The sequence below is a fragment of the Zonotrichia albicollis genome, chromosome 8 (assembly GCF_047830755.1).
Source record: "Zonotrichia albicollis isolate bZonAlb1 chromosome 8, bZonAlb1.hap1, whole genome shotgun sequence".
In the NCBI taxonomy this organism is placed as follows: Eukaryota; Metazoa; Chordata; class Aves; order Passeriformes; family Passerellidae; genus Zonotrichia; species Zonotrichia albicollis.
The window spans coordinates 16506167-16527197 of NC_133826.1; the positions used below are offsets into that span (position 1 = coordinate 16506167).

A 21031-nucleotide genomic window follows, 5' to 3' on the forward strand; every position below is an offset into this window, starting at 1 on the left:
AGAAAGCTACTAAAGAGCTTGATTTTGCCATGGCAGATTCTTCTGGCAACTGTGGTACTCAATTGTGGCAAATAAGTAATTAGCAGACTAATTCAATTATGTACATAGATACCACAGAAATCAGCAGGCTACTTATGAGTTGTGATTCTTTGTCAAGATTACACTTTTACCATTGTTAACTAGTACCTACCAATTTTTTCCAATTGTTTAGACACATGAAGTGAATTTTCCCAAAGTCTGCACCTGAAACACTTTGCTAAAATCAAAGAGTTTAATAAAGCAGAGAAGTTGTTCTTAGATGATGCCAGAAAGTCAGATAGCCCTGTAAAAATAAGATTGACTTATGTTAACAAACTTAATGTAGCTTATTAGGAGATGTACCAGGAAAATAAAATTAAATTTTACCATACATCTAGTAACTCTCAAGCCATTTCTAAATATTCTGCCAGTATCTTGTGTCAAAGTAAAGTCTTGAATAGGAATACATCCCAGCTGAGCCTGAATGAGACTGGAAAAACAATGGGTTTGTAAACAAAGAACAACATCAAAGTTTTTCATGGGAAAAAAAAGGAAATTCAGAATAGAAACCACAAAATACAAGATCTGGCCCTCTACAAAATGACAAAAAATTTAGCAGGGACTTTAACAGCCATAAAATGTCAGGTTTTCAATAAAAAATAAAAAGGCAATATAATATTTACCAGTTTACTTTCATTTCTCTTGTTTTTATCTTCCCCTCCATTGGAAACCTATGCATGAAAACAATTATTTTCTAAATTCATTTTATTTATTGTTAAAAAGGTACTTTCAATTTTCAATGTATTTTTTAAATACCTGATTGTTATTTTGTCTTTGTCTTTATTCAAAGTGTTCAATATTTTCTTTTCATTTGTTCTTAACTTCACATCCACAAATTCTGTGCAGTTGGAGATCATTGTAATCTGTAATAATTAAATGTTTTTAGTAATTGTTTTAATTTGCCATTTTTTCTATTACTTCTTCTAATATTTTTTAGAAGAACATTTAAAAAAATTTATTGCCTCAGCAGTATGACCATGAAGACACAGTTCATCAGTTCTTTTTGATACTGACCAACTTTCTTTCCTCTTCCTATAAAGGCTATTAATGAAAGGGGAAAATTTTTCTTTCAGCTTTTTGATTACTATTTCAGTTGAGGTTATCTAAAATTAACCCCACATCTTACTAACACTTTATACAAGGTAAATACAAACAACTTTTTCTGTTATGTATTTCACCTTGCTTTCTTCCCACTTTAACAACAAAGACAGTCACAGGAGAACAAGTGTTTCGTTTTTTTCACTGTTTTACCATAATATTTGCTTGAAAACAAAATGTCTTGTGCTTCAGATAACAACTCATTAGCTCAAAGAGCAAAGTTACTTAAAACAAAAAGACAATTCCCTTAAAAGTAAAACCTGCTCTTGATGCAGCTGTTTTTTCAACAAATAAAACCTACTAAAGCAGAAAATATTAAGGCTTTTAGTACATAAACAGAACAGCTTCAGCAGCTTTGCATCTTCATAAGCAAGGTTAGTGAGTGAAGAAAGAGTTGGAAATCAAAAGATCTCAAAGTACAAAGTCTCAAAAATACTCCATATAGAATTTAATTAGATGTATTCTCTAAAACTTTATACAAACAAAGCCTGACTCTTTAAAATAAATAACACCTTACACTTCTTTTTTTAGACTGTTTAAAAATAATTGAACATATGTAATTTAAAAAAAACTCAAATTACCAATTCATTTAGAGTCTCAGTCCCCTTCATTGTGAAAAACTGCTTCACTGTATCAAATGCAATGTAATACCACGCCATTAATCTTCCAGTGTCTGTAAAAGAAGAATATACCATAAAAAATAAGTATGTCAAGTATATTTTAGTGGCTTAGAGTTTTTAAAGCCACAAAATTAAATTAATTTTCTTATTGCAGGCCTCTCTGAGATTTACCCCCACTACTCAGTATGTCATTGTCCCCAGCTGTGAGATGGACATGACTGATCCAATCACAGAGTGGCAGAAAGAGCCATGTGCCAGTGGCAATTCCCTCCAATGGAGATGAAGTCCCACTAACACACCAGGCAGGGAACTGTGGTTGCCAAGAAGCCAAACACCTCTAGCAGGGGAGTCCAGAGAATAGCAGGTATTGACCAAACCTGTCCTTCCTTGCACTGTGCCACAACCAATTATCCTGACACAGTGTTCTGCAATCTTCTAATCTGCAACAAATTTTCAGCAACAAGAGAAGATCTATTCGTGAAACAAGATTAAGAGAGTGAACATCCACGACTTGGTCAAGAAACTTGTCCAAATATTCTACTTAAAAAGTCCCTCAGATTTTACTCTCTACTACATTTATGTACTCTTATTAATGGGCCACAAGGGTAGCTGAGATCCTTCACAGTTCACTATCATCTCTACATCACTTCTGAAAATTAATTTATTTGAAATAAGTATTACCTGTGGGTTTGAAATTATTTGCTTCATCCATCCTGATCAAATCAAAAGCTGATAAATCATTTAAGTTCCTCAGACACAGTTCTGTCAAAAATTTGAAAAATGTTTTCTGCATGTACTAAAAATACCTTATCCATGTACAAACCACAAACATCATCATCAAATGGTATGAATGTATACCCAAGTAATTCCACTGAACACAAGTAAAGGTTTTGGAATCCTCCTATTAAAGTTGGTGGTTAACTTTTCTCTGGGGAAACTCACTGAAAGATAATTGATAAGGACAAGCCAACTCTTTTTCAGTAAGGCAAAAGTTGTAAAGGAAAAGAAACTAGATGCTGGAATATAGGTTGCCATATTCAATTCTGAATGACAGATCAGAGAACCCACAAGCACTTATACAAAAGACTTTTGCTACCTAGCTAACACTGAAATGGTTCTGGGCATTTTATCTGTCCATGTTTTCATGGACCAGACTCTCCTCCAGATATTTTAGCTCCAAATGGTCTGGATGGACATGAGGAGTTTCACTGAAGAAAGAAAATTGTATTTGTAGATATGCAGAACGTGATAGCAAGTACTCTTTTATAAATATACTAACATTTAAAGTACCAGAAAACTTACATTAAAACAAATTAACAAAACAAAACCACCTGAAGAGTTGTATGCTATTTCTGTATTTAAAGTTAATAGGCACCAATTCCCAGATGATTTTGTCCACTGTATATTTTCTAATGGAATTGCAAATAGCTAAAATGCAGTATTTTTTAAAAAAGGTTAATAACTGGGTTTTATTCAAGTGCTAGCAAAAAAATGCCTCTTAAATTCATGCAATTTTAAATTGTTTCTAGACCGGGCAAAGATGTTTACATTTTATATCCTTTGTTTTCAAGGCTAAATTTATGAATGGAAGATGACATTTTCTGAAAAGAACTTTTTTGAAAGTATAGTAACAGAAATTAATGAAAGCAATTGAGATCATTGAAAGGAAAATTAGGAAGAATGATAATCAAAATTAAAGTGTTCTGCTTCATATTTCTGAGTATGTATATGGAGATGAGGTAGGTAAAGGCATTTAATGATTTTCCTCTCCCCAAGAAAATTTCTTCTTCCAGTTAAAAGGTACTGATAGTATTTCAAAAACATTAATAACAAAATAGAATTAATAACATACAGTTAACTACATTTGTCCTGCAAATAGCTCCATTGAAATTAATGGACATAGATAATAAACATGGGTGAACCTGCCCTAAATTGTAACATTTTACTGAAAAAAGCTAAGAAGCCACTTACCTTGTAATTTTGCTTCAATTCCAACTTTATCTAATCCAGATGAGAAACCTTAATGGCAAAGACAAAAGTTTTAACCTAACGTATCCTAACCTAGTACTATCATACACTTCCTCCTCAATGTCATCACCCATTAAACCTGATTTGCTGACTTTTAGGAAGCAGATAAATACCCCAAAGTGTAATATGTGGGAATATTTATTATACTGCAGACAAGTCAGAAGTCTTACAAGGTGTAACTCTCTAAATATCAGTAAGAGACTTGTAGAACAGATGTGCAAAGGTAAAAGCTGCAAACATTCCCACATGTAAAATATCCAGAGTCCTAAAAGTTTCAGGAATGTCAGTAGAAACTTCCAGGTACAGTTTTCTTATTTTGGAATATAGGAAGCCACCTAAATTGTAACACCCATTCAAGTACTAGATGTGCTATGTTCCAGCTATAAATCCTTATAAAAATTGTCTACAGCAATTACCCAATGACTTCAAAATCAGGGGTAGAGCAAGTGGGCAAGAACAAAGATGTGGTCAGGGCTGGGGACTGGGATAATGTTCTGGGCAAGACAAACTGAAGACGTTGGAATTAAGATAATTAGAATTTTATTCTAGAAAAAATGATCAAATACTAGACTAGTCTTTTTCTTAGCAGATTACATATTCAGCAGTGCAAAATACATTATGGCGTGATATTGTATTAATACATGGTCCAGCATATTAAGATAAAAAGAAACGGATTATGAAGTTGCAAATGGCTTCTTCACAGTTTTAAAATGTTATACCATGCTGAAACTCCCACTGCTTATGTTAAAAAACAAAATGTTACAGGCCACATTGCACATCTTGTTTTCATCACATTATGAAATAACAGTCCCTAAGAAAATTATAGAAACAAGTAATATGGACAGAACACATCCTAATGCCATAGTTAGATGAATTAAAGAAATAAAACCAAACAAACCATAGTGAGTTGGATTTTTTAAGGCTCTAATGTACAAGAATGTCGATCGTATCCATTCCAAAGCTACGCTGACATCCGTGACAGTATGTAGCACTATTTCTGCATTTAAGTGTTCAACAAGGTGCCTGTGCAAGCTAGTGCAAAAAACAACACTTAAGGACATTTTCCAATGAGCAATACAAAAAGTGCTAAAACTAATTTTTGGGAATAAACAAAATCAAACAAACCCCTCCTCCCAAACCACGACTGTTCACTGTAATGAGTGAAATTGATGGAACACAGTAAAGATTATGTAAGTAATCAACAACATGTAATTTGTTTATTATGGCCTAATGCCTAGCAAGCAAAAATAAACTGTCAACTGTGAAGTTCGACATTTACTAGAAAATAAAGTTACATACATTTAAAAATTTTAGCATAGACATTCTGTGCTGTTGATATTCTAAATATATTTGAAAAATTTAATGTTAACAAAAGTAAATGAGTAAAATTTCTTATTTTACCTTTTACCATCCTAACTTTCCCACATATTTCTCATGACAATCTGTTAACAGCAAATATAGGTCTAGTACTTCCCAGACTCTATAATCTAGAAATTCAGATTGGGCTGCATTAAATTCCTGCTCTTTGTCTTTGTAATAAATACTCTTTCAGCTTCCTCAGTTTTCCAGCAGGAATCTAATTTTTCTTTTGAGCTTAAGATGTCCTAAAGATTCTTTTGGCTGATAAAAAAAGAGACCACTAACTACTGAATAGCTTGGCTTTATTTTCCTTAATTCTTTCTTAACTTCTTCTAAATGGACAAAAGCAGAGCGCAAAACCTTTATGTAGATTCTGTAGAAACTCTGAAGTTTAGCTACTATCTACAGAGTTTGATAAAAACATATTTAGTTACCTGCTCTCTATTATATCAGCACCATTTAACATCTGTACATATCTCTCCCTGGTGCTGCAACGAGTCATGATAACTGCTGTGGCGGTAGTGTCAAACTGGAAAATAAAACCCCACATAAAAGCTGCTCTTGAGTTCTTATTAAAAAACACAGTTGAATATGCATCACATACCTGCTGAATCCACTAAAACTCTTTTCTCAAAATCCTGTCTGAAATGTTACTGTATGCCAGTTTTCTACTTTTTCTCTAATCCTCATTCACTATGTAACCCAAATCTAATCTTCAGATCTTTTTCTACTGCAAGGTGAAGCAGTGATTTTTGATGGACAATACAAAAGTAAACGGATTTCTTTCTCAACAAAAAAGTTACCTAGGAGTAATTTAAGTATTAATAACCCTTTAAAAACCAAGTGCTGCAGTAAAATTCCTGGCATTGTACTTTCTTCTGCAAGAATAGCTTCTATTAATATGTCTATAGACAGCATCAATAAAATAAAACATTCACTTACCTGAGGCCTTCCAGCTCTCCCAATCATTTGCAGAATATCAGTTTCACTGTACTCTTGAAACACTCCTCCAACATAATGCATTGTGGATTTTATAACCACCAGGTGTGCAGGCAGATTGACTCCCATAGCTAAGGTGCTAGTAGTAACTACATCAGATCAAAGTATATGAACACCATCAAAATGTCTGGCAGACTCTAATCAAGCAGCAAGTAGGCAACTTAACTCTTGATGCCTAAGAGTTCTTAGTTTCTAGTGGAATCAGTGGGCACCACAAAGCAATGATGTAAATTACAGACAAGTACTTACATAACAGTTTCTGTGTATCTGATCATCAGCATTCATTTGTTCTCATATTCTTTAACAAATTACATCCCAGATACTTTCACTTAAACATTGCTTTATACTTGGAGATAATCCAGAATATGATCCATGTTCAATATAACAGACACACAATGGAGAAACTTTACTTTTATTTCTTCAAGGATATGTATTTGAATAGAACCATGGCTTCATCTAGCCTAGTAGTGGTCAATATTAAGATATATTTTTTGAAATCATCAGTCATTAGCATTGTTTATACCCATGGCACCAAACCAGAACCACCACCAATACTATCACAGCACTTTACCAAGACACACACTCACACAGAAAACATCAGTCAAGTATGTGGCAAGTGATCTTACACTCATGTTTCCTAATTCACTTTCTCCAGAGAATATATGGAGTGGCAAGAATTCAACACAGAAAGCCAGTCAAATGGGCCAGCTGATATTACTATTCTGCTAGGAAAACAAAGGATTATTGAAATTTCCAATTCTTTTGGAAACGAAATGAAAATTAAAATTAGTAATTAAATTATTTTTTCTTATGATCATTGTAACAGGAAAGAAAAAAATCCACAAATCATTTAGTGTTGTATATGAGCCACACAGACAATTCCCCATAGGGTCTGGATGTTTTTTTTACAGGAAAAGAAAGCCCAGATGAGATGAGACAATCACACCTAAGATCTCTTCTCATTTCACATAACAACAGATGGAATACTTCTTAGGGACCTCCCCATCAGTCACAACACCTTGCATGGGAATTTGAAAATAACATCCTGCCCACCTAAGATGCATAAACGTAGATTATTACCTCCAGGGAAGCCACAGGTGCAAAAAAAAAACCTCTTGGAAACTCAGAGGAAAGATTCACTAGCAGAGAACTCTCCACCTCAATGGAAGGGCTCAGTGGTAGGAAAAGGAAACAGACATGGCCAGACCTACATGGACATGGGATGGGGATGACCTCCATGTGTGGTGAAAAGAAGTTCTATGGTCTTTAGTAACAGTGCATATGTAGGCTCACAAGGTAAAAGTACATGGGAAACACAAAAACACCTTCTCCTGGATTTCACAACTTCCAAAGGTTAAGCAAACTACAGAACCATAAAATATTACTTCCAAACTGCAATCTTCTCAGGATACAAAAATGAAATTTTGGCTAAGTTAATTTTACTTACAAAGTACTGGCAAGTCTCCTACAGTAAAAGCTCCTTCAATTATTTTTCTGTCTGAGATCTCCATACCCGCATGATGATAAGCCACGCCGTAGGTCAAAAGCTCTGATAATGAAATTATATATACATCATTTGACTAGGTTTTCTCAAGCAAATATTCAATCACAAAACAGAGAAGTTGTAGGTTATATTTACCTCTCAGTTTGGAGTCCTTCAACGAATTTGCAAACCCCTGTAATCTATGCAACACATACAAACAACACAAAAACAAATTAAAAAATATACCTTCTTTGGTTATTTTCAACCACCCTTCCCATCCTCAGAGAGAACAGATTGACTCTCTGGGGCAGCTGTTGCAGCTTTTCGAGCCTGGTCATCTTTCCAAGTGACAATCAACAATCTTTATGTGTTGTTCACATAAAGCAAATTAGATCATATTTTAGTCCCAAAGCCAGGAGTAGCTTCTGCAGCTGCCATGACTAGGCAACCCTGAAGTAAATAATAATTAATATGGCTGTATTTATTAACAGTATCTGAAAAAATAAAGACAACTTAAAAAATTACTAAAGTCACACCCAGTTCAACTATTCATATGCTTAATATTTGCATTACAAGGTCTCGAGGGCCATAAGAATTAGCATTTTTATATTCAGAAAGCAGCTTTGAGAAACAAGGTTTGTGAAAGGTATCCTAAAATTCTGAGAAGCAAATAAAACTTCCAAAAAGAGCACCAATTTACCAAAAAGAATGTAAATTGTGATGATTTTGTTGCACAGTCCTCTGCTAGAAACTGTATTAGCTCAACAGCTTTCTTCACAGATATCACAGGTTTACTAAAATGTACAAACACTTATTTCCAATTTAAATAGAAAAATACCTTTGTTTCTGTTCTATACTCAGTAGAAATTTAGCATCTTTTGCAAGAACAGAAGCAGCCTGCTGTACTCCTTTTCTTGTGGCACAAAACTATAAATAAAAGATATTTTTTTGAATCAAAACTTTCAAGAAAGAAATAATTTCAAACATGATAAAAAAAAGCTGCTGTACCACAAGTGCTGGTTTTTGCTCCGCGTATGTTTGTATAATGCTAGCGACCTTGTAGTTAAGAGTTAAGTCAAATTTGAATTCTGTCTGATTGTCACTGCAAGGAAAACCAAGCACAATTTTGCGTAGCTTCACTGGTCGTTGATCCTCATCTATTTTCAGGCACACAGCAGGCATCTTACTATCTGAAAGCCATTCTGCAATCTTTAAAAAAAGTAGAACAGAAAACATAAATTTCTTCTTTTAATTGTGCTCCAGCTCTAATAGCATCACAGAAAAATTAACTTAGCTTTTTCACATGTAAACTACTAACATATTTTTTTATATTTTAAAATCACAGGTGAGGGTCTGCTTTTTGCAGGACCAATATAATTTAAACTGAAATCTCTAGTCTGTTGTGATTTGCACCTAAGAGGCAAAAACCACAAGTAGAAATCTAAAACTGAAGCATGTCCATACATGGCTGACATTTCCATATGGTTGAAGGCAATATTACATTAGCAGCAGCCTCATAGCTGTCTTCAGATGACAGCTTAGAAATTACTATTTTGCTATCAATCTAAAATTGTAATTCCCGACAAATTTTATAAAACACAACTCCATTGATCAAAATGCATTAAAATGTAACTCTTACATCTTGAGTATTTGGGATTGTTGCAGAAACAGCTACAAATCTCAAGGGAGGAACAGTGTCATGTTTCTCTAAGTGACGCCAAAGAGAAGACTGAACAGTTTTCATCCGACTGACTACAACTTCCAAAGTTGCGCCGCGGCTTTCATCCTTTATAACGTGTACCTATCAGGAATTTCAAAAGATGTGCTAAATATTTTCCAGTTACAATCTAGACATGTGCTAAATACATTTAATACTTTCTAAGGTTCCTTTTTATCTTCACAAAAGATAAAAAGCAGTGCATAAATCCTCATTAATTTTCTTACCTCATCGATGAGAAACAGTCGCACAAGCTGGACTATAGAGTTGTCTCTCCACCTTCTAGTCATGCTATCCCACTTTTCCTTGGAAGAAAAAAACCACACATCAAAACAACAACAGAAGCTGAAAGATGTTTTAAATGCCAACACAAGCCACAACTACAGTACATGGAGACATGTCTAAATAAATCTTTAAACAGAAACAGATTAATTCAAGCTAATGCCATCTATGTTTCATCTGGCACATTATTATATTACTAACTTTTGTTTATATGAACTGAGAGCATGTACACCAGTGTGCAGACAAACAAAAGGATCATAAAATTACTGTATATTACCAAAAAAAAAAAAAAAATCAGCAGTCCTTGCAGCATACAATTGGAAGACCACTAATTTCTGTTTATTCTAAGCTCTTGTAAGAACTGGGAATGAAACCTACAGGAGTAGTGATGATAATGTCAGCATGATGTATTTCAAATAAATCATCCATCAGTGTATCTCCTGTCAACTCCTTGCAGGTGAGTCCTATAGGTCCAAATTTTTCTTTCCAGTCATCAAAACGCTGACTGCATAGAGCTTTTATTGGAGCCACTAAAAACAACACCAAATAATGAGAAATAAATCAGGAAAACCAAATCTTCAACTGTATTAGAAATGTATGCATTAAGTTTCTTTAGTAAGATGCCTTCTTGAATATAATTTCCCTAATTTTCTGCTTTGCTTCCAGAACCATAAAATCTGTAACTGGTGTTCCTGTTCTTATTATCTTGCGCCATGTGCACAATCAATGTTGAGCTTTGGGCCCCAGTTCTTCCCATCAGCAAGCAGAAACAGAACCCTTTAATTAAGATTATTTATGCTCTCTCTTAATCCTTTATCCTGTTGGATTTGATTTTTTTTTTTTTTTGCAGTACCACATGGAAACAATCATTCATCTATCAAAGGTTTTCTCACAGATGGAAGAAACCACAGGAAATACATCTTTTCTAATGGAACATCATACAAATACAACCTTTTCCCAGTTAGGAATGATTTGAATACTCTGTATTCAGAGAACAAAGTATAAGTGAGAAACCATCCAAGAGCAAGAGATAGACCTTTATTTCTTCTGGTTTTCTATCAAAATCAAATGGACAGTTAGGTGTAGGGTCATATGAAGCAGCTAACACAGCAGGTAGCAGCTCTCATGAACAGAGTCCTAAAACAATCTACTTATATTTTTTTTTTCCTGAGAATACACACTGTACTTTCGCAGACTCTTTTTTCCCAGAAATCAGCTATCATTCTCAGTAAGGATGGATATTAACAATACATGTAACTGGTGTGAGTATCTCCAAGTATTTTCATATTTCCTCACAGATCAGTTAAATTCACGAAGATCACAGTTCTGGTGCCTCTGAGGTAGTATCCAGAAAATAGCAGGAAACTTTGCCAGGTAAGTGAATACTGAAAAATTTGATCCTCATCTCAGAGCAACAGCCAGCCATACAAAAGATAGTGTCAGCCAGAAACCACGCATTAAGAATGTTTTTTAATTTCCTTTGCCTCCTCCTTACCTTTTTGTGTACATCTCACCTTCTTGGAGGACAAACTTATACAGGACTTCCTAATTTTTATTTGCATAAGCAATGCTGAACACTACAATTACACAGTGCTGTTAAATACTGATAATAATTACAATGGTACCACAAATAAACACTAAATCAACTTTTTAAAGAATGAAGCAGGTTGCAATACCTTAATGTACTTAATCTCAATATTATTCCTGGACTCACTCCAGATCTCTGAATTCCCAGAATGGCATTTTCTGTTCTGTCACCAAAATATTTAAAGCTGCATAATACTTACTGTAAACAACTTTAATGTTTAACCAAGGCAGTGGGGCTTCCATGAGTAATCTGGTAATAGCTAGTTCGAACATTACAGTCTTTCCAGAGCCAGTTGGAGCACAAATCACAAAGTTCCTATCTGTATATAAAAGCTAGCAAAGAATTGTCCTGTTAAGTTTTCAATAATGAAAAATGCAAGATTTGCATGACTGTGCTTCCTTTTCACATATTTTATCCTTCATCACCTTAGAAGCCAAGTGTGTCCATGTCAAGCTCCCTCATTTTCCTCTGACAAGATTGATCTTCCCTCTTTCCTCCTCTGCACTGTCACTCACCCATGTCACTCATTCACCCAACCCTTCCTCCTCCTTGCAAATATATTACCAATCTGTATGCATAAATATAATTCTCATCCTAACATAAAAGTATTTTAAATTGAGAAAAACATTTTTTAAAGTTCTTCTGGTCTCTCCTCTCAGCTAAGCACAACCCTGATAAACTATGCCAGGAAGAGGTTCTAGATATATTATAGTTTTCTAATCTCTTTTATGTTCTGAATATCAAAGTCCCACTTAAATTTATCTACAAAGCACTACTTGCAGCTGCAGTTTATGTTCCATACTTACATCATCCAAAGCTTTTGACTGTGCATAGTTAAAATATGGGAACTCCTTAAAAATACTTCTAAATTGGGTTGCTTGAGAGCATTAAGGAATTTAAAACACTAGAGCATAAATTATAAAATTGTAAATGCATCTTGTCCTTGCAATCTAAATGCAAACTTAAAACATACCACAATATTACACAGGCTTGTAAAATGTTATCCAAAAGTAACCTATTAAATGATTCAGTAGTTTTAGATTCTTGGTGTGCCATATACAAAGAAAGAAACAGTTTTCCATATCACTGAAAAAACCTCAACTTATTTGAACCAAAGCAGTTAAAAATGGGTAAAGAAAAGCAAGTAACATTAGAATAAAGAAAATAAGGATTAAAAAAAAATACTTATTTAAAATCCCCGCTCTAAATAAGTGATTTATTTTCAAACTACAAAGCATTAATGATCCTTCACTGGTAAATTCAAAACAATGGAATTCTTACTAATTCTGAAAACTGTGACTTTTTAAACTATTTATATGAATTTAGGGTGTCTAAATTTAGACATTTCCTCTTCCTGATATTTAACCTACCATTTGACAGGTTCCTAGAAACAAAATATTGAAAAGAGTGTGTTAAAAACCCAGAAGTTTGATAGATATAGATGAATACTTAATTATATTTCATGTTCAAGGTAGGGCCAAGAAGAAAGAAAATTATGGTAAAGTCTGCTTAAAGAATGGAAATACAGTATAGGCACACTACAACATAGGTACAAGACTAACAAGGAATATGTTAAATTAATTTTCTTCTAAGAAAATGGGACAGAAAGTATGATACAGTTTTCTTATAAGCCTAAATAAGAATTAATTTTTCCTTTATTTAAATTGTATGGAGATATAGGTGTACATGTGTGTTTGCATAGAAAATGTCTGATATATATATTATGCAAATTAAAATTTTACATTTTATATTTTATAAAGAATGTTTTGAGGATAAAATTTGAACATTTGAAATAAGAACAAGCTTTCTTAGGAATGAATGATCTACAAGTTGTCTTATTTCAGTCTTGTTTTGAAAGTCAAAAGAAACACGTATTAAACATTTGATTCCCAGCATTATGCTGGGAAAGTAAAGTGAAAACTATTACAATGTAATGCATTAATTTCTATGCCTACAAATCAAACAAAATAATTTTGCAAATGTAAAAGCACTGTAATAAAATCAGGAAAACCAGACCCAGCAAATACAAGGATACGTATTTCTGTAACAGCCCTCAAAATTTCCAGTTTTCTTCGTGTAGTTCCTAAAGAAGTAAAAAACAGAGCACTTATAAAATAAGACTCATTTTCAGCCAATAACCATGAAAAGTATTTTCCTGACCCCAAGCTGTGTTCTGTAAGGAGTTTCAAGGCTGCAAGAAGGTCCAGGTGATAGAAAGGAGAAGATGGGATAGACAGTGAGGTCACTAGCTCATCATTTAAAAAGGCCATAGTGGTGGCGCTTTCATGAACTCACTCCAGTTTCAGGGTATCTTGCATGTACCAGAGACTCAAACCTTGATGCAGTATCCAGTTGTGGCCTCAGAAGTGCCAAGAAAGGGATAATCACTTCTCTAAACCTCCTAGCTTTGTTCACACGGCCCAGGATGCTGGTGCCTTTGTTACTGCAGGGACACACTGCTCACTCAAGCTCAGCAAGCTGCTCGCCAGGCGCTGGGCACTGTTCCACGAGCTGCCCTCAGTCACACCCTCCCAGAGGAACGCAGGGGTTCTTCTCTTTCCCTGGGGCAGGACTGTGGATTTGTTCCTGCTGAATCTGATGAGGTTGCTGTCAGCCCCTGCTGCAGAGCACACCCTGCAGCACTCCCCTTGGCGCTGGCACTGGGGCAGTGTGAGCCATTCAGCACCCTGAGCCTGGCCAGCCACTCTGGCACCAGGCTGATGCACTCCCGGTGCCCCTGTGGGTACCAGAACGCTGTGGGAGCGCTTTCCAGCCTCTCTGTGGGCTGAACACCCTCGCTGAAGGCAAAGTGAGCGGTGCCCACTGCTGTCCTCTCACCCACAAATCCAATCACCACTGCTCATACAGCAATCAGAGGAATGACCTTGCTTCCCATTACTGACCTGCTTCCAAATCCCATCCTAAGCCACTGCTCTGCCCTACATTTTTCTGCTAGAACTCATTTTCTATCCATATTTCTGTAGTAGTCAGGCATATAAGGTACATTCCATAGGCGTCTCATGTCCTAAAAAGTTTAACATCTAGAAATAAACAGCACTTACTTAAAAACTATTAAAAGCCAAAAATAATTTCTAAACCACGTATTTTATAATTTCATCAAAATCTCACCACTTCCCTCCATTTTCTAGATATCTCCTACTTAAAACATATTTGTACAAAGATACAAATATGAGCCACACCACAAATAAACATTTAATTTTCAATTTCTGTTTTGAAATTATTTGAAACTCTTTACCACACAAAGTGAAAAGGCTGGATTTTTTCAAATTGTTGAGGGGATGTGAAATGACATTTTCAAACAGGTTTACATGACTTAGCACTTCTGAAAATGTGAATCTTCTTCATAAATTGTTTAGCCACTTCATATTAAACAACAATGCAATCAAGTTCCACAGGACTGCAATACATTCTACCAATTTTACTCAATTATCTCACTTTGAGCTGGTGGGAAAATGTTCTTCACTCTTCCTCAGATCTTGGATACCCTTTATTATATACCAAAGACAGACAATGGACTATTTTTCTTGAAATAGAGTAAAAATAATTACCTGTCACATCCAGAATCTCTGAAGCATTAGAAAATGATTGAATTTTAATTCCATTTTCAGACACAATCTCCTCATTATTTACCCTATGCAAAGTAAAATCTGAGTCTTTAGTTATTGGAGTATGATGATTATTCCTCAAAAAACCTTCTTTTGTCACTTCTTTCATGTTTTCACTTGTATTTAGGTAAGTATCAATTTCTTTCACATCAACAGAACCAGCTTTAAATTCTGTATTTTTTTGTACATTGCCAGACTTTTTAAATAAGCTGCAAAAGACCCAAAATTTTTATTAGCTCGTTGTAATGTTACAATTTATCTAATATTTGAAAAATACTAGATATACAATTATATCTATTAGCAGCAGAACTAGTAAGATAAATAGTAAAATTTTATCTAACTTTATGTAATCTGACCTAAAGACTCCTTTCAATATACATTTTAACTTCGCTTTCATTGCAGAAAGACCATGAAAGAATAAATTGCTTGTGCAGATGGGCTCTGACTCCTAATAGCAGATTAATTCTCAGTTTCTGCATCATTAAAACCAACAGAGACACCCAGGTTCTGAGGAATGGGAGGAGCTGGACACAGAAGAGCAGTTTATTGACAAAATCTCTCCTCCCAGGGAGCACTGAAATCCCACTGAGAACTGCCCAAGGTATTCCTGACTAGCTGACCTCTGCTCAGCAAAGCAAATTATCTCAGCCTTCCTCATCACCAGGCAGATAAAGAACTCAGAGCAGTATTTTCCAAAAGCTTTGTTATCTAAAGTCTTATTTAAAATGTAGGCAACAAACCAATGCTTACTTTTCTCATGAATGAGGCTGAGCTCAGGACACATTTAATTAAATTACTAAAATATTGCCAAAAAGAAACTTTTTTTTCTCTTACACTGAAGAATTAGCATCTGGAGCCTGCTAAAGTAACTTCAATTGATGGATCCCAAACTTGTGTTCAAGAGATTTATCTAAAACAATAATATGATTCTGGCAGTGATAAATTGTCTGAGTTGACTAGGCACATACCTTTTTCTTAATGTTGAATGGACACTCTCATCATCACTGTTTTCACTTAATGCTTTATTTTGTGGTTGCTGAGAAAAATCTATTATTCTTTTAGATTTATTTTCATCAAAGGAAAGAAAAGATGAAACCACTTTCAGATTTTCATGCTGAAAACTAATTTTATCTCTTTCTCCTAGACTTAATTGTAGGACTTCCTTTTCAGGGGCTATGCCAAAATGAATAGGTGCTGATGATTTATCTTCCACTTTCTCTGTGTTACTCTTACATTGCTGTATAAACTTCTCATGCTTGCTCCCCCCTACAAAAATGATAAATTATTATTTCATTAATATTCATATTCTTATTCACAGTTATTTAATCAAGTACCTTTCCCACAGAATCAGCCAAATTTTCCCAGAATCAGCCAAATTCACATCTATTATACAAACTGATGTTTCTATCTTATTGCAAGAATTTTAATGTGCATTTTATGACTTATGTTAATGAATGCAATGCATGCATTGTAAATAAAAAGTTACAAAAATAAGGTCCCTTTCTTTTCTTCCTATGCAAAATAAAGGATAAAAACTACTCTTCAGAACTACAAAATAGTTTCTATGACAGAACTCTCCACCCAGTCCCAGAATAAAGATGGTCCTTTAAAAAATGACACAATGACCAAGCTTGAAGTTCCTGCTACAAACAGCTGAGATAACCACTGCAATCTCAACAGTCAGAGCTGGTGCTGATGTTGGTGACAGGCTGGTTTCATAACCTTCTTGGTTAATTATCACACTTTGTAGGGTTAATTCTCAGCAGAATCAGTGTCCTGATCTGGCTGACCAGATCAACAAGCCTTGCTGCTGGCAACAGGAAGGGAAAGGGACAAACAGAAACAAGCAACGAAATGCAACAAGATAACAACTGCTCTATTTTGCTGTCTTAATTTCAATGTTACCCATCTAGAAACTCAAAATTACAATGCCTGTTTGTAGCATAACCCCAGAAGTTCTAATTCTACAAAAATCAAAAAGCTTGTTTGAATAAGTAGCTCTTAATGGAATTACTTTTGCATAAAGCAGAAAAAACCTCTCCTTCTGTTTTACTAAAATTCCTAAATAGAGAATATTATAAATCAGCACAGCAGCTAATAAATGCACAGATCTAGCTGACATAGATAAAGAAATGGCACTCTTTAAAATAAATTTCCTTAAGATAATCCTGAATGTCTAGGAATATACCACTTACTTAGCGTGGCATAATGACCAGATTCAAATTTGGCCTCCTGATCAATTTGATTAAAGCCCCAAGAAAGGGAAGAAAAAAGTGAGTTTCATATAAACTCTCTGTTCCTTGGGTGGCAGACAGGCCATCAGATCCATGTGACAACATTATGCTCTTACAGCCACTTCCCACTGTGTTACAATGCTTTGTGAAACAATGTGCAGGAACTGAAATTTTGATTATACTTCTTACTTGCACACTTCTGCATAGCAAACTTATGGCATGTTTATGCCTAAAGAGGACTGCTATGCTCCTGGCACATCTAACACCACCATTCTCAACTCAAATACATTCTTTTCTCTACTTGCATACCTAGAATATTTCATATTTCACAGCAAGAGGAATGATCTGTCACACTAATTACTTGTTGAGTAATTTAATATCAATGTCAAGTAACACCTGACATTGTCTGACACTAGTTGGACCTTGCAGTGCTGGGTTTACAGGTGCACTCGATCATCCCAAACATCTTTTCCAACGGTTGCAATGATTCTGTGACTCTATTCTCTGATACTTTACCCATATGAGTGGGAGCTGAGCTTTTTTCCAGTTCCTTCTGTAACTCCTCTGCAGCTGGAATTTCAGCAATAGCTGGAGCAGGTGCAATAAACCAAGTATTACGATCTCCATTTTCCAGACACCTATTTTTAACACAGAAATGTAAGGCAAAAGCATTTTTTAAGCACCCTCTATAACAATTAGTTCAAAATCACTAGGCATAAATAACCTAACTTCTGCTAACCCTCATTTCTGATAGCCCTAAGATATACCTGCATCATTGAATGTGCTTGGAGAAACATTTCAAAGTATGGGTTATGGAACCAGAGATGTCTAGCCCCACATTTCTATCAGTGGACAAAAAAGTGAGCAATAAAAAAACCACTGTTGCAAAATGATTCCATCTGAAAACCAATATATATATAATAATAAAGATTTACCTTTGTCTCATATCTGGTTTTTCATAAAATAAATTATCCAGTGAAAAGACCATGTCTGCAGAGTTGAACATTTTTAGATCAAAGGTGAAGTCTCTTTGTCTGCAAAGGGCAGCACAAGAAAATGTAAAACTGAAATTACTAGACTTGACCCTGTCTAAAGCAATACAAAGTTTATTAGTTGTAAGTGCCAATATTTAATTTCTATATTGTTTTATTTTAGAGCTCTTGACTGCATTCTTAATCCTTCTTCAAACAGAGAATCTCTCTCCTGATAAAATGTGGTTCCTATTGCTTATGCTAAAATGTCCCTATAGGGCAGCACTTGAAGCGTTTTACTATCACGACATATCTGGGAAGAAAAAGTGGGTAGGAACGAAGATTCAGATAAAGTTTATGTTAAAGTATTTAGATTCTAGTAACAATGCTAAAATTCAGCTTAGAGAAGGCTAGAGAAGAGGAGACTGAGGGGACACACCACATTCTTCAACTTCCTCATGAGGGGAAGAGATTGGCAGGCACTGATCTCTTCTCTGCAGTGACCAGTGACAGGTCCCAAGAGAGCAGCCTGAAATTGTGTCAGGGGCTGTTTAGGATGGACCTTAGAGAAGGGTTCTTCCCCCAGAAGGTGTTTGGGCACTGGGACAGGCTCCCCAGGGCAGGGGTCACAGCAGCAGCCCGACAGAGTTCAAGAAGTGTTTGGACAGTGCTCTCAGAGACAGGGTGTGACTCTTGGGGTGTCCTGTGCAGGGCCAAGAGTTGGACTTGATGGTCTTTGAGTCCCCTCCAGCCCAGCGTATTCTCTGATTATTTTATACAATTGCAGCCAATATTTTCTCCAATTGTTTTATTATGATCACAGTCTGTCAAGCTTTTGCAAAACAAAATTATACTGTTATTTAAAAAAATAAAGTTATACTGCTACCCCAAAAATTATTTTAATTGACAATTGAAAGAAAAAAAGGCGGGTGTGGGAGTGGTGGGGAGGAGCGCAAAACGCTTCCAAGATAGCCACGAAACAAAGCGTCTTTTCCACACACTCAGTGCTGTTGGATTCCACAGGGAAAATGCATATTCCAGATGGCAGAATGAGGGAGTAGGTGTTCGCAGGAGCAGCACAGACCACTGAATCACATTTACTGAGAGGTGTTTGCCAAGTCCTGGGAGCAAAGAACTCCCTCATGTATCTGCTTTAACAAACACCTTACTACAAACACTTCAGGCCACGAGGGAGTTTGCTCAGTTTTGAAGCCACTTTACTTTTCGCCTTCCCCCTAAAACAAATCCTTTCCTCAGTACAGTTATTTAATCACAGTGCACTCTCCAGGGGGCCCAAAGTCAAGGTCACAACCTCTAAGGGTGCTGACCCAAACAAACCGCAAGTGCCCGGTGCCCCGGCGGCGCAGAGCGCATCCCCCGCCTCACTGCGCTGCTCTCCGGGCCTGCGAGGCCCTGAGGCCCCTCACGGCCAGGCCTCCGCTCCCTCCACCGAGGAACGAGAGCGCAGCGCCTCCCGCCGCTTCCACCGCGCAAAATGGCGGCCGGGGGGCGCCGCGCACTGCAGCCGCCTCAGCGGGGCCGGCGGGAAGCGGCGATGGCGGCCGCGCCTCCCCCGCACTGTGCGCGCCCAGCGCTCCCTCAGGGGCTCCCACGCTCCCCTCAGGGGCCCGGCCCTCCCTCAGGGGCCCCAGCGCCGCTCCGGGGCTCGGCGCTCCCGCCGAAGCGAAATGGAGGGCGCGGGGCCGCCTCACGGCCGCTGCCTGCCCTCAGAGGGGCGGCCTGGGAGCAGCACCTGACAAACCTCCTACTCGGAGATCCTCTAATGGGAAAGAATTGGCCTGAATTCCCCATAAAATCTGCCAGAGAGGAATGTGCAGACACTCCACTGGTGCTGGATTTAGAGCTTGTCCAAGCATGGATTTATTGTGAATTACTCTCCTGAGAAGTCCTTACTCACTTCAACCCGGATGGAAATTAGAAAAGGCAGCTGATTCCTGAGCCATACAACTCAGTTAGGAAAATTATTCCTGGAGAAAGAAATAAAGGTAGCAAAAATATTGATCCTTTTAGTGGATTTTTGAAAATACAAAGGTTTTTTCCTTGCTGTTCAAATGGTACAACAAAATTCTTCAAGTTATATGAAGTGAAACAATATGACAGAGTATTTGCAAAACGCAGAATTAGGTCACTTACCGCGCTCCTCCCTGAAATACTGCAACATAAAATTCTGGACTTGCCATTGGAACACAGCTTTTGAACTAGCAAATTTTAAATAAATGGCACAACTGTCTAAGAAAGTCTAAATTTTAAGCTGGTTCAAAGCTTCATGACATTCAAGAAATACTATAGAGGCAGCTACTGTAAATATGTATTTCCTCATACATAAATAGATGAAAAGGAGAGTATTTTCTCAAATATTGATTGATTTTAACATAAATAATTTTTATTTAATCAACTTTTTTGTTTTTCTTTCTTGAAAATATTAATTTTTAACTTTCCATTTCAAATTCTTAGACATTGTGTATATTTACTTAACGTCTATTCACTCAGGTTGTCCAAGCCCAGGTCAATAAAGACCCAGGTCAATGCAAGAAATATTATGTTTATTTTTTACTATCTAGTATATATTCATGTCTTTCTTTTAATTTATTCTTCCTTTTAAAAGACTTGCATCCGAATTGTGTCATATTACAATATTCCAATTTTTATAACACACATTTAGATGCTTTAAACCACCTCCCCATCTAATTACTAGGCAGACAGCCAAAGGTGAGAAGCACTTCATTCCTACTTCCAACATGACAGGATCTTGGCCAGCACGGAATAACAAAGGATTTTATAAGGAGCTTAGAATACAATCAGGATTGATAATGAACCCATTGTGTGAAATTGGATTCTGAAACCATCAATTTTATTCAGTATTCTGAATAAAAGTGGGAAAATGTTTGTGCATAAGCATGCAGTAAAGCATTCATTTTTTTGCTTAC

General features: G+C 36.1%; 1 protein-coding gene across 1 annotated transcript in view; it reads right to left on the reverse strand.

The window, feature by feature from the left end:
* The window catches only part of HFM1 (helicase for meiosis 1), a 30314-nt gene extending 12093 nt beyond the window's left edge, over positions 1 to 18221 (reverse strand). Inside the window, exons 1-24 of the mRNA XM_026790541.2 lie at positions 18048 to 18221; positions 17629 to 17750; positions 15847 to 16144; positions 14822 to 15087; positions 13288 to 13335; positions 12059 to 12129; positions 11452 to 11584; positions 10043 to 10194; positions 9610 to 9687; positions 9305 to 9466; positions 8674 to 8874; positions 8504 to 8592; positions 7822 to 7865; positions 7630 to 7731; positions 6126 to 6271; positions 5618 to 5712; positions 4723 to 4856; positions 3768 to 3815; positions 2478 to 2558; positions 1758 to 1849; positions 835 to 941; positions 702 to 749; positions 411 to 508; positions 191 to 322 (exon numbers count right to left, since the gene is read on the reverse strand). Coding sequence (XP_026646342.2) covers positions 191 to 322; positions 411 to 508; positions 702 to 749; positions 835 to 941; positions 1758 to 1849; positions 2478 to 2558; positions 3768 to 3815; positions 4723 to 4856; positions 5618 to 5712; positions 6126 to 6271; positions 7630 to 7731; positions 7822 to 7865; positions 8504 to 8592; positions 8674 to 8874; positions 9305 to 9466; positions 9610 to 9687; positions 10043 to 10194; positions 11452 to 11584; positions 12059 to 12129; positions 13288 to 13335; positions 14822 to 15087; positions 15847 to 16144; positions 17629 to 17750; positions 18048 to 18118 — 2818 coding nt within the window. The 5' untranslated portion in view covers positions 18119 to 18221. The remainder of the gene's footprint in view (positions 1 to 190; positions 323 to 410; positions 509 to 701; positions 750 to 834; positions 942 to 1757; positions 1850 to 2477; positions 2559 to 3767; positions 3816 to 4722; positions 4857 to 5617; positions 5713 to 6125; positions 6272 to 7629; positions 7732 to 7821; positions 7866 to 8503; positions 8593 to 8673; positions 8875 to 9304; positions 9467 to 9609; positions 9688 to 10042; positions 10195 to 11451; positions 11585 to 12058; positions 12130 to 13287; positions 13336 to 14821; positions 15088 to 15846; positions 16145 to 17628; positions 17751 to 18047) is intronic.
* Between the last annotated feature and the right edge of the window lie 2810 nt (positions 18222 to 21031).